Consider the following 14,605-nt stretch of genomic DNA (forward strand, 5'->3'; position numbering starts at 1 on the left):
CCAGTCGGTCGAGGCAGATGACCGTTCATACTGAGCCCGGTTCTGCCGGAGGTTTTTCCTTCCCGTTAATGGGTGGTTTTTCTTCCCACTGTCGCTTCATGCTTGCTCAGTATGAGGGATTGCAGCAAAGCCATGGACAATGCAGACGACTCTCCCTGTAGCTCTACGCTTCCCCAGGAGTGAATGCTGCTTGTCGTGACTTTGATGCAATCAACTGGTTTCCTTATATAGGACATTTTTGACCAATCTGTATAATCTGACCAAATCTGTATAATATGATTGAACTTGACTTTGTAAAGTGCCTTGAGATGACATGTTTCATGATTTGGCGCTATATAAATAAAATTGAATTGAATTGAATTGAATCCTCAGTGAATATTTATTTGGCTACAAAAAGTGGAAATCTTGCAAAGATGTCAGAAGTTTTGCAGGTGCATTGAGAGAGCTGCAGGTATGAATTAGAGGTCCTGAATGTCACTGAAATTAGAAAGGAGTAGACAAAGACTACACATGTTGAAACCAACCTTATTACATTTCATTCTTCTAAGTTTTTCCTCTCAGACTGATCTAAGGCTTTGCATAAAGACCATGCTACAGCGTAGGAAAATAATCCAGAACCTTGATGGTGTCTGCAGGGTTTTGGTTCTCTTCAGTAATTTTTTGTGTCAGTTTTTCTGTGGTTCCTCTGTTGAGTGTGATAAGGGCCATGACAGTTGGATATATGTGGAAAAAATGGTATAAACTAAACTAAACTTCCAACAAAATGTCAAATTCTGATCTTGAAATCTGAAAAAAATAAATAAAAATTGTATTCAGGGATCGTGTTTTTTCCAGCTGAGAACTCATCGTTGGATGTAAAGAAAGCTCTGAAAGGCGAGAAGCTGCAGAGAAGTCCCAGGAGACTCCCAAAAAGTCCCACAGGAGGTCAGACATGGAGGTCCAGCGCTTCATAAGATGCCGACTGGTGCGCCGCGCCGAACTCCAGGTGGAGCTGTCCTTGACTGCGAGAGCGAGACAGACGCAGCGATGGAAGAGCAAAGCGCTGCGTCCGGCGGCTGGGGAAAAACCTGCCACCTGTGGACAGAAAACATCAAAGCAAAGACGCTCTGCTCTCAGAAAGAAATAAAAGCTGCAGCGCTCTAATATCGCAGTAAAATCAACAACAACACCCCAGAAAACACAAACATCACACAAACATCACAACATCCAGCAAGACGGAGAGACGGAGAGACGGAGTGAGTCTGACAGACGACTGTGATTGATTATCATCAATGATAATAACCATCATCTATCCATCTGTCCATCCGTCCATCCATACATCCATACATCCGTCCATCCATCCATCCATCCATCCATCCGTCTGACCGTCCATCTGTCCATCCATACATTCATCCATCGATCCGTCTGACCGTCCATCAATCCATCCATCCATCCATCCATCCATCCATCCATCCGTCTGACCGTCCATCTGTCCATCCATACATTCATCCATCCATCCATCCATCCATCCATTCATTCGTCCATCCATCCATCCATCCATCTGTCCATCCATCCATCCATCCATCCATCCATCCATCATCCATCTGTCCATCCATCCATCCATCCGTCCGTCTGACCGTCCATCCATGCATCCATCTGTCCATCCATCCATTCATCCATCCATCCATCCATCCATCCATCCATCCATCCGTCCATCCATCCATCCATCCATATGTCCATCTGTCCATCCATCTATCCATCTGTCCATCCATCCATCCATGCATCCATGCATCCGTCCATCCATCTGTCCATCCATCCATCCATCCATCCATCCATCCATCCATCCATCCATCCATCCGTCTGTCCATCCATCCATCCGTCCATCTGTCCATCCATCCATCCATCTGTCCATCCATCCATCTGTCCATCTGTCCATCCATCCATCTGTCTGTCCATCCATCCATCCATCCATCCATCCATCCATCCATCCATCCATCCATCCATATCATCAAAAATATTGAGAAAAATTAATCTACAAATCTCTTTAGAAAAATAATAAAAACCCCAAAGCAACGTATCTATTAAAGCAAAACGTAAGAGAAGAGCATTTTTTTTAAACATTTCTGAATCAACAGGAAATATCTATTCACACAAAAATGTTCTTTTTCCTGAATATGAGCATCACTGACCTGCGTGAGAATCTGCTTTGTTGAATATGTCTTTGCTGCCGCTCCAGTACTGGACAGCTGTCTTTCCGTGGTAATCTCTGATGTTGGTTTTAGCATCTGATGAAGAGGGGCAAAAAAATAAAAATAAAAGATGTTTTCTCCGTGTTGTGTGATTATGAGGGATTTAAATTTACGCTGTTGATCTTTTCCAGAGATTCTTAAACTATCCTTCTCTTATTCTGCATTTGTCCACTTTACTCTGACTTTACAATGCAGGGAACACTATGCTGAGGAACGCCAAGCTTTCATCCAAAAGGATTGGAACGCCAACAGGTGCATTAGGAATCAACTTCTAAGGTCATCAGAATGCCCTTTAGCTATCAATCAGGATTCAATACAATTCAATTTAATTTAATTTATATAGCGCCAATTCATGAAACATGTCATCTCAAGGCACTTTCCAAAGTCAGATTCCATCAGATCCTCCAGGTTGGTCAGAAAGTTTCCTCTCTAAGGAAACCCAGCAGGTTGCATCAAGTCTCTCCAAGCAGCATTCACTCCTCCTGAAAGAGCGTAGAGCCACAGTGGACAGTCGTCTGCATTGTTGATGGCTTTGCAGCAATCCCTCATACTGAGCATGCATGAGGCGACAGTGGAGAGGAAAACTCCCCTTTAACAGGGAGGAGAACCTCCAGCAGAACCAGAACCAGGCTCAGTGTGAACGCTCATCTGCCTCGACCCACTGGGGCTTAGAGAAGACAGAGCAGAGACACAGAAAGCACAGAAGCACACATTGACCCAGGAGTACTTTCTATGTTAGATGGTAATAGAGGATGATCTGCCTCCCCTGATGATGTCACAGCTAACAGAATACCAGACCAGGTGTACCTTCCATGAAGAGAGAAATGACAGAGAATAAAAAGTTAAAGGCTGAAATGACAACAAGTAATACAAATTGGAGAACAGTAGGAGAACTCAGCAGAGTGAGAGAAATAGACTGTGATGTCCTCCAGCAACATCAGTCTAAAAAAATTACAGGAAAGTCTGGTTAACATAAAAGAAAATAGAACACTGAATTAGGGGTTCATCAGAAGATAATCTGTGAATTTTCCTGTGTTTATGAAGGATCTGGAACCTGCAGGATCACCTTATTCTCTGTGGGGTCATTAAAGCTAACACCAATCAATGAATCCTGCTGCCGACCTTCATTAACAAACTGCTACGCCTCTGCTTGAGGAACCACTTTAAACCTCTTTAACCTGCACAAACAGGCTCAGAAAAAGACTCAGAGACCTCAGAGAGGCGGGAAGCAATTATCAGAGATAAAACGTGAAGCTGAGGAGGAGAAAAGGTCAACATCTTTCCCCCGACTGAAGAGCAACTGCACCATTTATGGTGGATAACGCAGCAACAACATGGAGGTTAAGTTCTGCAGAGCCAGAACCTCAGGACACCGACCAGACCTGGGAGTCTGTTTATCCAACACACCCTGTGTCCTGCAAGCTGGAAATAAACAGATGTTGTACATTTGTGAATAACGTGTGGACAGGGCTAGCTTTAAAACAGTATCATAAACCTGTGCAGCATTACTTAACTTAACATCTTTGGGGATAAATTGGCTCATAAAAGTCCAAAGAATCCTCTAAAGTCTACAATTTGCTTTAGTATAGAAATATTTTTCAACCATTACACAGAGCTGACTGCAACCCACTGAGCACAGACTACTGGCTGCATAAAAGAAAAAAACATATAGGACAAAACTCCCCCATGTTTTCATAATTAGTGTAGAGTGTGGGCGGAGGAAGATGGCCCAAATGGACCATCAACAAGTTAATGTTTCACAGAAAAGTGCACAATGTAGTATATTCTGTGTTAATGCGCTGACACTGGGAAACAAGCAAAAAAACGTTGATTCTGCCTGCTTTACTTTTTGTAATTAGATCCTTTAGAGTCTAAATCCAAACAGAGCCTTTACTGCTATGATTGGCTGGTCATGGCCAGGTCACTGGAGCTGACCAATCAGAGTAGAGAACAATTTTAACAGTTAAAAAGGAATAAAAATAATACCAAAGTGGTTTATTTAAAAAATACTACTTTGGTGACATACTGTAGAAATATATTTAATTCAATTCAATTTAATTTTATGTACGTATATAGCGCCAATTCATGATACATGTCATCTCAAGGCACTTTCCAAAGTCAAATTCAATCAGATTATACAGATTGGGTCAGATTATACAGGATTGGTCAAAATATTTCCTCTCTAAGGAAACCCAGCAGATTGTTTGCATTGTTGATGGCTTTGCAGCAATCCCTCATTTAAAGTTTGTGCAATATTCCATCAGACTAAAACACCTATACTCCATAATGAGTTTTGCTGCTCGATCTTCCGCACTGCAGCGGTGTTCAGCCTGAAGGCCCTGGCAGGATAAAGACCAGTGGATTGCAGAATACTTGGAAAAACCGTCTCTAATGAGACAGAAAACCAGTTCTTTCGAAACGAATGCAAAGCTTTGATTATTGCGCCGGTTGGTTCGTGTTTCCTCTCTCTGCCTCGGCTGTAGGTTGATCCGATGTGTTTAACTTTGAGAGATTTGCAAAGTAAAATCGGCTCACATGCGGCTCATGTCGGTGTCCCACCTGAGGAGGCTGGAGGCTGAGCGGAGCAGCTAATGGTTACCAGCAGTAACCGACTCTCCTCATTTAACTCCCACCCTCATCCTCCCACCAGCGTTAAACGCGGTTTGAGCAGCGACTCAGGGAAATCCAAGCTGCCCTCCGCAGCAGAGAGGAGGACACATCTCCACACTTTAGCTGAAACGGGATCTTTAAACTCCAGCTGAGGGAAACTAAACTCTCCACCGCAGCAGTTTGTGTTTTTATGTGAAGAAAATTACTCCTACAGAACTAAAATATTGAGAAGAAATTCTCACTTTGAGCTGTGAGATGTTTCAGGGGTTGCTTGCATGTACAGTCGGTTTCTTGTCACACCCACAGTCTTTGGTAGCATAACTACAGAGATAGCTCAGGGTAACCTAAGCCACTCTACACTGCAAAAAGAGAACAAAAAAATTGTAAAATTGTCTTGAAATGAATGTATTTACCCTTGATTTAAGCAGGTAAATAAGATTATTTGCCAATGGAATGAGTATTTTTCCCCTTAAAATAAGATAATTAGATAAACTACACTTGAAATAAGCTTATAGAGAGGATTTTTTTCCATTTTAAGGGCAAAAATCTTATTCCATTGGCAAAGAGTCTTATTTACATGCTCAAATCTAGGAAAAATACTTTCATTTCACGAAAAATTTTCTTAGTTTTAGTTCTATTTTTGCAGTTTAACTATATAAGCTTTGACAAAATAGGAAAGTTTTAAGCCTGGTCTTAAAAGTAGACAGGGTGTCTGCCTCACGGACTGCAGCAAGTGTCTACTGCTGCTATATGCACTGCAAAAACAGATCTAAAAATAAGTAAAATGTTCTTAAAATTTGTGTTTTTTGTCCTAGATTTGAGCAGGTAAATAAGATGATCTGCCAATGGAATGACTATTTCGACCCCCAAAATAAGATAATTAGACCTTCCTGCACTTGAAATAAGACGATGGAGATGAATTGTTCCAATTTTAAGTGCAAGAGTCTTATTCCATTGGCAGATCATCTTATTTACCTGCTCAAATCAAGGACTGATACACTCATTTTAAGGAAAGATTACTTATTTTTAGTTCCATTTTTGCAGTGTGCCTGTTCATAAAGTGAAGGCTGCAAAGTCAGTGCCTCTAAGCACTTAATGCTGGAATTTCATTCATATAATCCTTCACTCTAAAAGGAAAATGATTGTTGTGTTTTATTTCTCAGATTGAACTGGGATGTGCGTATTTGACTGTGAATCTAGGTTTGGATTGAATTCATTCTATATTTTTGCATATAAACTTGATAAATTTATCTTGATGTAGTTGCCTTAAGATGACATTTATTGTAAATAAGCGCTATGTAAATAAACCAAACCGAATTGATCCATATTATTCCGTTTCAAGGAGTTGGCACCTCTAGCGTGGCCACCAGAAGCCGCCATTAGTAGCATCAGGAGTGGAGAAAAGGTGTTTTCTGACCGTTACCAGGCCACAAACAAAGGTGAGCAGACACAGAGGATCCCTCGTACTTTGGTAGGGGTCCTTGTAGGTTTGGATGAGGCCGGGTTGTTCCCCAATTTATGGTTTAAAGATGTCACAGTGGCCTGAGGTTGGAATCAATGATGCTGGTACGTGTGAGAACCCACGTGTAATGTCTTATCTGGAAGAGAAGAGATCTGGACTGCATCACGCTCACGCTCGATGCTTGTCTGCCTACAAAACTTGATCTTTTTTTGTTTCCCAGACACCACCACTTGTTTGTGCTGCTGAATCCTGGGAGTTTAAAGTGAAGCCACCTGACTGGCAGTTCTGACCAGCTGCTTCCTTGCTGTCTCCGTTTTGTTGGCCACATAAATCCACATGGATTCGGGTGTTCGGCGGAACACATCTGGACCGCTTCTCTTACCCGCAGCAAACAGTCAACGGTCGACGGGGGTCGAGTCCATCACAGAGGCGGCTGGAGACCCGGGTGCGGCGTCGCCAGCAGCAGCAGCAGCAGCAGTAAGCTCTTACTGGGGAGGAGTGGAGGTGGAGGAGGCTGAACTGTCAATCTGAGCTCTTTGTTGGCAGCGGTGCTTTGCATCAATGCTTTCTTCAGGCCGGTGAATCTGTGAGGCGTAAAAATGAAGGATCCCTCGCTGACTGACGCACGCTGTCTGAATTTCAATTTCAAATGTGCATATAAAGAAAAACCTGCCTGGGCATACCGGCTGGAAACAGACTGACAGCAGAGGGGCGGAAAAAATATATATTTTTTTGAGTTTGTAATCTTTTCTCAAAATTCTCTCTGAATATCTAGTCTACGCAGATGCAGCACAAGTAGAGTTTCTGTTTGAGTTAAACTTGTAGGAAAAACAAGGTAAAATGTGTTTCCTTTGAGTGTGACCCACTGTATGTACTGATGAGGGTCTGAACGATGTCCTGGTGACCATGAATGGAGGCGAGATGAAGAGCGGTGTAACCCTGCAAATAGTGACACACACCATGAGACATGCTTGAAACTCTTAACTTGTCCTACTTGCATCAAGAATTATATAAAAAAAATGCTTTAACTTTTTAAAGTGAGACAAATGTTTGTTTTTTCCTGTTAGAATTGCTGTTATTTATGATTAGTATGACCAATAGAAACTCAGCTCATGTTCAGGGTTGACCTTAAATAGTACAGAAGTTAGCAAAAAAACTGCCTCCAGGAAGATTATTCTCATATAAATTTTATAACAAATCATCTCCATTCAGGGACAAAGCTACCGGTTAACTTTTTTCCTGCAGTAGTGGAGGTTGATCAAACTTTTGAATTTAATGCAAAAAGTTTTACTATATCCTAATTGCGATGAAAAAGGTGAATCGGGGATATTCAGGGAAACTAGATAAAATCTCAAAGATATGAAAAGAAAGAAAGAAAGAAAACCACAAAAATATTAGAAACTGAAGGAAAAAAATTAAACATTCCTAAGGAGGCAAAAATGGACAAAAATGTAAATAACTAATCCCTTAATGATGATAAAAAATAAAATTAGCCCAAGAAATGCTAACCGACTACCGAAACAAAAAACAAAACATAAAAAACTAAAACACACACACCGCTAATGCACAAATACCAAACTATTGCAAACTGTATCTAAACAACCTATAAAATGCAGTATAGGGCTATAATTGAAAACAAAAAACAAATACATAACATGCATAAAAAACTGCTGTAAGTGAATGCATGCTAAGTATTTCACATTATTTATACATGCATATAAAATAATGCAAACCAAAACATGTCCAGAAAGTGATAAAAAAACAGCTGCTATTAAAGTAAATAGAAACAACCCCAGTCAGAGAATTTGACAAAAAGTGCAACCCTCTCTTTAGCTGCCATGGTTAATTAATAAGTACCTCAAGGGTGCGTACTTGAACTACTACTATTCTTTATCAAACGATCACAAACTGTGGTTTCAGCTTTAATTCACACATGGATAATACAAAAAATGTACATACTAAACCAGAAAAGCTGCCTATTTACTTTTAGACACAATATCTCTGATTAACTGTTTATGTCAAAAATCAGCTAATCTAATCCTAACTCTGCTGTTTTTCTTTGACATTTAGATTCTCTCATCTAATATTCTTTTATTATAAAACTTTTCTGATTTTTACCTCCTCTCCCTCTGAACTGGTTGTAGAAAGTGTTGTCCATGCTGTAAGGATATAGCTAGAAACATTCCTCAGAGACTTTCGCCCCATTTACACTACTCTTGTTAAACCGATCCGTGCCGAGTTCAGACCGAGCTGGGATCAGTTAACTGTGCCGAGCTTGGTTCTTACGACCGTTTACACATCACGCTAGCACGGTTCCTGGCCTCCTAGTGACGATCTACAGTACTACCGCTCTTTGGGATTGAAGGAGGGACTAGAGCAAATCAAAATGGCGGCGCCCGTAACATTCAGGAAGTTATGCTTGATTATTATTGTGATATTTCGTTGTTTGCGGAGAGTCAGGCCAGGAAGGCAACATTTGGTAAATTTACTTGACAGAATCAGCTTCTGGGCCATCTAATCAGGATTTACAGACGCAGGAAACAATGACAGACGCTGAGGTTCATCACACTGCTAAGCAGAATCATCACTGGAAACCGTGTGACACGGTAGGGAAGCTAGTATTTTTATGAGTGTCTGAAATGTCAGCTGGCTGTAACGAGATGACGTGGTCTGCTCCTGCGCTCTTTGTTATTAGAGAACCGAGCCACTGAAAAACCGGGCCGAACCCTACTATTGAACTGGTCTAGATTTAGCACGGTCCAGTTGTGTTTGGCACGGTTCAGTTCAGTTTACGATCCATTTACACTCGATAGTTATCTCGGTTACCGAGCTCTGACCGGTCTCAGCACGGTTAAAAAAGGGTCGTGTAAACGGGGTATTTGGGTCATATTGCAGTGATGCCACTGAAAACCGTCTTGCATTGGTTTAGTCTTGTTCTCGCTTGCCTCTAACTCTTGATCTTGACCTGGTTACAGGTTATGTGGTGAACCGGTTCTTCTTTGGCAACATGGAAATAGACCAGCCCATCTGGCACCAACAACCATAGACCAAATACATAAGCCTAAATGTATTGGGCCGCTGCCATTTGATTGGCTGATTTGTGTTTCAGAGTTGAACAGGAGCACCTATAACAATTGGCTGTGAGTGTATGTCCAACAGCGCTTAGTTATTTTATTCTGCAACATGCAGATGTGACTTCCTGCGATTGTTCTTTGGATCCTCTGGACAAATGTCTCTCTGTGTCCATCGGTCTGTTCTGGTTTCCTGCACTGCCGTCAGAAACCTGCCGTCTCAGAGTTGATCGTGTTAAACGTGAGTCTTTTGTGACGATCTGCTCGTCAGCCGGAGCTGCTGTCAGTGCCAGACAGGAGCCGGCGCTCTCCTCGCCGTTTAAACCCGACTGTGGCGACGGGAAATTCAAAGCGGAGGGTGAAAGTCTGCATTCATTAGGAAGACAAGTCTGCGAGCTGCACAGCTCTGCAGTAAACTCTCATCACAGCCTCAGCCCTGGAGGATGTTTGATGTGGAAACACAAAGGCTCCTCACCGTTAGACTCTTTCTGCTGTCCCATCTGCAGCTTCGCCTCACGGAGAGACTCCAGCAAGAAACAAACCGTCTCTGGATCAGAGAAAAATGAGTAATATTCATGGAAAAATGGGAATTTTGGTTTTTGGAACGACAGCTGCTGGAAACCCGGCTGTTAACCGTCACTTTTTAGGGTTCTGGGTGTCAAAATGAGGACAGACAGCATAAAGACATAAATGTTTGGCATTTTCCTCAAAAACGGAGCTGTTTTTATGTTTGCAGATGCTCTTTGAGTCTAATATCAGCTCTAAAGGCCACTACAGCAGGAGGTCCTGGGAGAGGAGGCACATCAAGGCCTGACTGTGATCCGAAACGGAGAGGCAATGGAAACATCAGTCGAGAGCACAAACAGGGCCGATCTGTGCTTCATCCAGTGACATTAACTCTGATTCATCAGTCCGTTACATCTTTTCTTATTCTGGTGAAAACACCAGCTCGCCGGTACAGAAACAGGGGCTGTGCCGACATCTGAGTGAAAGAGACACAATTTAACTTTACCGAAGAAACTACTAACAACCGCAGAAACCCAGGTCCAAACAGAGTGAATGAAGAGGTTATGAAATAAAATGCTTCCAAGACAAAACATACGACGACGTAATTAATCTAGAAGAAGAATGAAACAAAACTTGGAACAAACAAAATGCAGGATGAGATACAAACATCAAAAAAGCAGCCGGGATAATTCAGCTGTGAGGAAAGAGAGGAACCGAAACACGGCAGCCAGAGTCCAAACAAACTGAACGGAAGCTAATAAAACTGGACGTAGATCTACAAACACAAAAATCAGAACCCTAACCCAGAACCAAAGCTGAGTGCCAGGACATGACAATCTAGCTGGAAAATCTGTCCTGTGAACAGAAGTGAAAACATGCCGAAACTGTAGTGGTGGAGTCTAAATCTCTTATTCCTGCCTTTCTCTCACTGCAGATTTCATTTACCTAACAGCTTGTTACGTCTGCTAAGACTGGTTTGGGAAAATGAAACTCAGACAAGCTGAATTTTGCACTATAATATATATATATATATATATATATATATATATATATATATATATATATATATATATATATATATATATATATATATATATTAGGGCTGGGCAACGATTAAAATTGCGATTAATCGCCCCGATTAATCGCGATTAATCGCATTGTATTTACAAACTCCAAGAATGAATTCAAAAGTAGTGTAAAGAGCACTTTTATTTTAATGTTCTGCTGCCATATGAACAAAAGTGTTGTAACATTTGTAGCACTTATTTTATACTGGATATTTTCAACCCATCTATTGAATTTAGTGCACTAGTTGATCTTTTCTTCATAAGAGAACAGCAGCACTGCATCCAAAATATGGCCTTTTTTGACCTGCTGTATATTAGCCAGTCCCTAAGCTTGATGTATCATGAAACTGTTGACCTTTTGGGTTTTGTGGTTTTTATTTTATTATTACAATTTAATATTAATAATAATAATAATAATAATAATAATAATAATAATAATAATAATAATAATGTTCAGTGTTTTTTCGCTAATCTACCTCTTATATATTTAAATTCTTATGTAATTTTGTCTGTTTTGTGTGCACCTGCCTGTTGCTTTAATCCTATAAATTTCCCCGTCGTGGGATAAAAAAAGGATTAACTAATGTTATCTTATCTTAAATAACACTTTTTAATATATGTACTGGGTTCTTTCAAGGTCTTAATTACATGTTATGTGTGGGCTCCAGTAACATCCATCCATCCATCCATCCATCCACTGATCTACCTGGATGTTCCCTGGAGAACTGAAACGCCTCAGTCAGAGACGTCTGTGGGTCTGTCGGGGCAATGAGAGAAGTTTCGTCTCCTCTCTCCGTTTCTGGGGCTCGACGTTTTCATGTTTTTTCACGTGCTTAGATAAATTTGTTGTGTTTCCACTGAAATGAACCGGCTTTTTACAAAACATACAGCTTGATTTCATTTACGGTATTAAAATAAAGCCGAACGGTGCTACTTCCCCTGTTCATGTTTTTTCGCTGCTGCGGTCTCTCTCAGCTGTTTGTTTGTTAAGTTTGTGTGAGAGCTGAGTGGGCGGGCCAGGCTGAGCCTGCGTGCTGATTGGCTAGCGCCGCTGAGCCATGTACGAGAGGGGAGGGGGAGCGGGAGAGTGCTGCCGTGACAGCGCGCTGCAGTCAGCGCGCCTGCTGACTGACACTGACTGAAAGCATGTGAGCAACATGCGTTAATGCGCGATAAAATAAATATCGCCGTAATTAGTCTAATGAATTAACGCAAAATTAACGCGTTAACTTGCCCAGCCCTAATATATATATATATATATATATATATATCCATCCATCCATTTTCCAAACCGCTTATTCCCTCATGGGGTCACGGGGGTTGCTGGTGCCTATTTCCAGCGTTCACTGGGCGAGAGGCAGGGTACACCCTGGACAGGTTGCCAGTCTGTCGCAGGGCAACACAGAGAGACAAACAGGACAAACAACCATTCTCACACACACTCAAACCTAAGGACAATTTGGAGAAGCCAATTAACCTAACAGTCATGTTTTTGGACTGTGGGAGGAAGCCGGAGTACCCGGAGAGAACCCACACATGCACAGGGAGAACATGCAAACTCCATGCAGAAAGACCCAGGGGTGTACTCGAACCCAGGACCTTCTTGCTGCAAGGCAACAGCGCTACCCACTGCGCCACTGTGCAGGCCTATATATATATATATATATATATATATATATATATATATATATATATATATATATATATATATATATATATATATATATATATATATATATATATATATATATATATATATATCTATATATCTATATATATATATATATATCTATATATATATATATATATATATATATATATATATATAATCTGGAGCACAACTTATTAACATGAAGTTCACATCTAAACTCAGATATCTATAAGAAGACACCTGGTTGATTTGCTAATCTTGTATAAGAAGTGAGCAGTTGTCACTTGGGGTCGATCAACATTTCTTCGGTTTTGTTAAAGTTAATAATGAGATGGTGGTCATCACACCACTGAACAAAAGACTGGACCTCATTGAGATAATATTATCATGCCGAGAATAGCAGGGTCATCAGAGAATTTAAAAACATAATTTCCAGGGCAGCTGCTAATACAGTCATTTGTGTAAATAGTGAAAAGGACAGGTGAACTAACACAACCCTGATGTGCTCCAGAAACAGTATTATTGATGCTAACAAGCTGTGATCTGGTAGTTAAAAGGGAATTATGCAATTTAATATTAAAATGATCATCTCACATAATTTCCTGAGGAGCAGGCGAGGCTGCAAAGTATTAAAAGCAGAACTAAAACCAATACACAGAAGACCTGCATAGGCCTTTGGGTTTCAATATGGCGGTGACGTCGACGTACAAACCTGCGCCCAATGAGGCGTCTACGTATATGATGTCTATGATAAGATCAACAAAACTGCACAAAATGCACAGAAACGGAAGAAAACGAAGCAGAAGTTCACCTTGAATTGAACCCCAGGATTAGCTTTACCTTTCACGTCAACTCACTGCTGTATGTGATCACACTGGTGTGTCTTTTGAAGCCCTTGTTGATCAGTGCATCAAATTTTCCTGAACGGCTTCCAGTCTTAATGCAACCAAGGTTGAATATTTATCTAACAGCTGGTGGCTGAGGCATTTTCCACACATACCGTGGATCAGTTTGTAAGCACTTTGCTGCCGCCTAGTTGCCAAAGTTATGCTAATTTACCAAATAATACCCAGTTATATCCAGTGTGTGGGCTACATCCAAATGAACAGTCCCGACTTAATTTAGCTGACTGACAGAAAAATAAACATTTATTTTTAGATCTGATTTTAAATCGTAAAAGTATTAAAGATGCATTCATGTATGACTTACCCCCTTCAGTGAGAAATTAAGCAGGCATGGCAGAGGACAGAGAAGCAGAGTCAGATCCAGTGGACCAGAAGAAATCAGAAAGTTTTGTGGAAGAGATTTTTAAACTCAAAGTGACAACATTTCACAAACTTACATGCTGTTGAGTTGGCGAAGAAGATGAGAAAGGAAAGAAAAAACATCACTGTATCTCTTTGAAGTAAGAAAAATGTGTTTCAAGCTGCAACTTAACAGCAAACAATTCAACGTGTGTCTCATTATAGCATCTTTATGATAAAACAGAGAGAGAGAGAGAAAACACACACTCAGTGGAAATCTCAGAACGTCCAGCAGCTTTACTTTATAATTTGAAACCACTTTAACCTGTTAATGTGTTTTGCCCACATTCAGGCGAATCTTCACACGGATATAAACCCTCCTACTGCAAAGAAATCCATCCCGCTCAAACCCTCCAGTGAATCCAAACCCTGAAGTTTTTCTCCTCCTTATCCTGTTTTATGGATTATTGATTTGCCGGCTGCTCTAACAGAGGCTTTTTTTTTTTTTTTTTTGTAATCAGAATCATTACCTCCTTAACTAATAGAGACAGAAAGTTAATTATGTAGTTATAGAGCCAATAAGCGACCTGTCTGCTTTGCTTTGCTCTGCTGGGGCGTGAACATTATCTCCTGCAGGCTCATCTTCATCAGCAGCCGAGGAGGACGAGCAGTGAGAGCACAGCTGAAAAAGCTGATCCTAAATTAAATTCTCCAGGCCGTCTGGGGGGTTTCACATTAAGAGTGATTCAAAGACCTTAATGCAGC

The 14,605-nt window shown here is 40.9% G+C and overlaps 1 protein-coding gene across 2 annotated transcripts in view; it reads right to left on the bottom strand.

Annotated features, from left to right (window-relative positions):
* Positions 1 to 552: 552 nt before the first annotated feature.
* The window catches only part of LOC105929629 (ankyrin repeat domain-containing protein SOWAHC), a 64,298-nt gene continuing 50,245 nt past the window's right edge, over positions 553 to 14,605 (bottom strand). Inside the window, exons 11-14 of one of the 2 annotated variants that reach the window (XM_036125618.1) lie at positions 8,455 to 8,459; positions 7,167 to 7,240; positions 2,169 to 2,264; positions 553 to 1,074 (exon numbers count right to left, since the gene is read on the bottom strand). In XM_036125618.1, coding sequence (XP_035981511.1) covers positions 926 to 1,074; positions 2,169 to 2,264; positions 7,167 to 7,240; positions 8,455 to 8,459 — 324 coding nt within the window. In that variant the 3' untranslated portion in view covers positions 553 to 925. Of the gene's footprint in view, positions 1,075 to 2,168; positions 2,265 to 7,166; positions 7,241 to 8,454; positions 8,460 to 13,938; positions 13,942 to 14,605 lie in introns of both variants that reach the window. The other variant, XM_036125624.1, reaches the window with a different exon arrangement.

Source organism: Fundulus heteroclitus, chromosome 2 (assembly GCF_011125445.2).
Source record: "Fundulus heteroclitus isolate FHET01 chromosome 2, MU-UCD_Fhet_4.1, whole genome shotgun sequence".
Classification (NCBI taxonomy): domain Eukaryota; kingdom Metazoa; phylum Chordata; class Actinopteri; order Cyprinodontiformes; family Fundulidae; genus Fundulus; species Fundulus heteroclitus.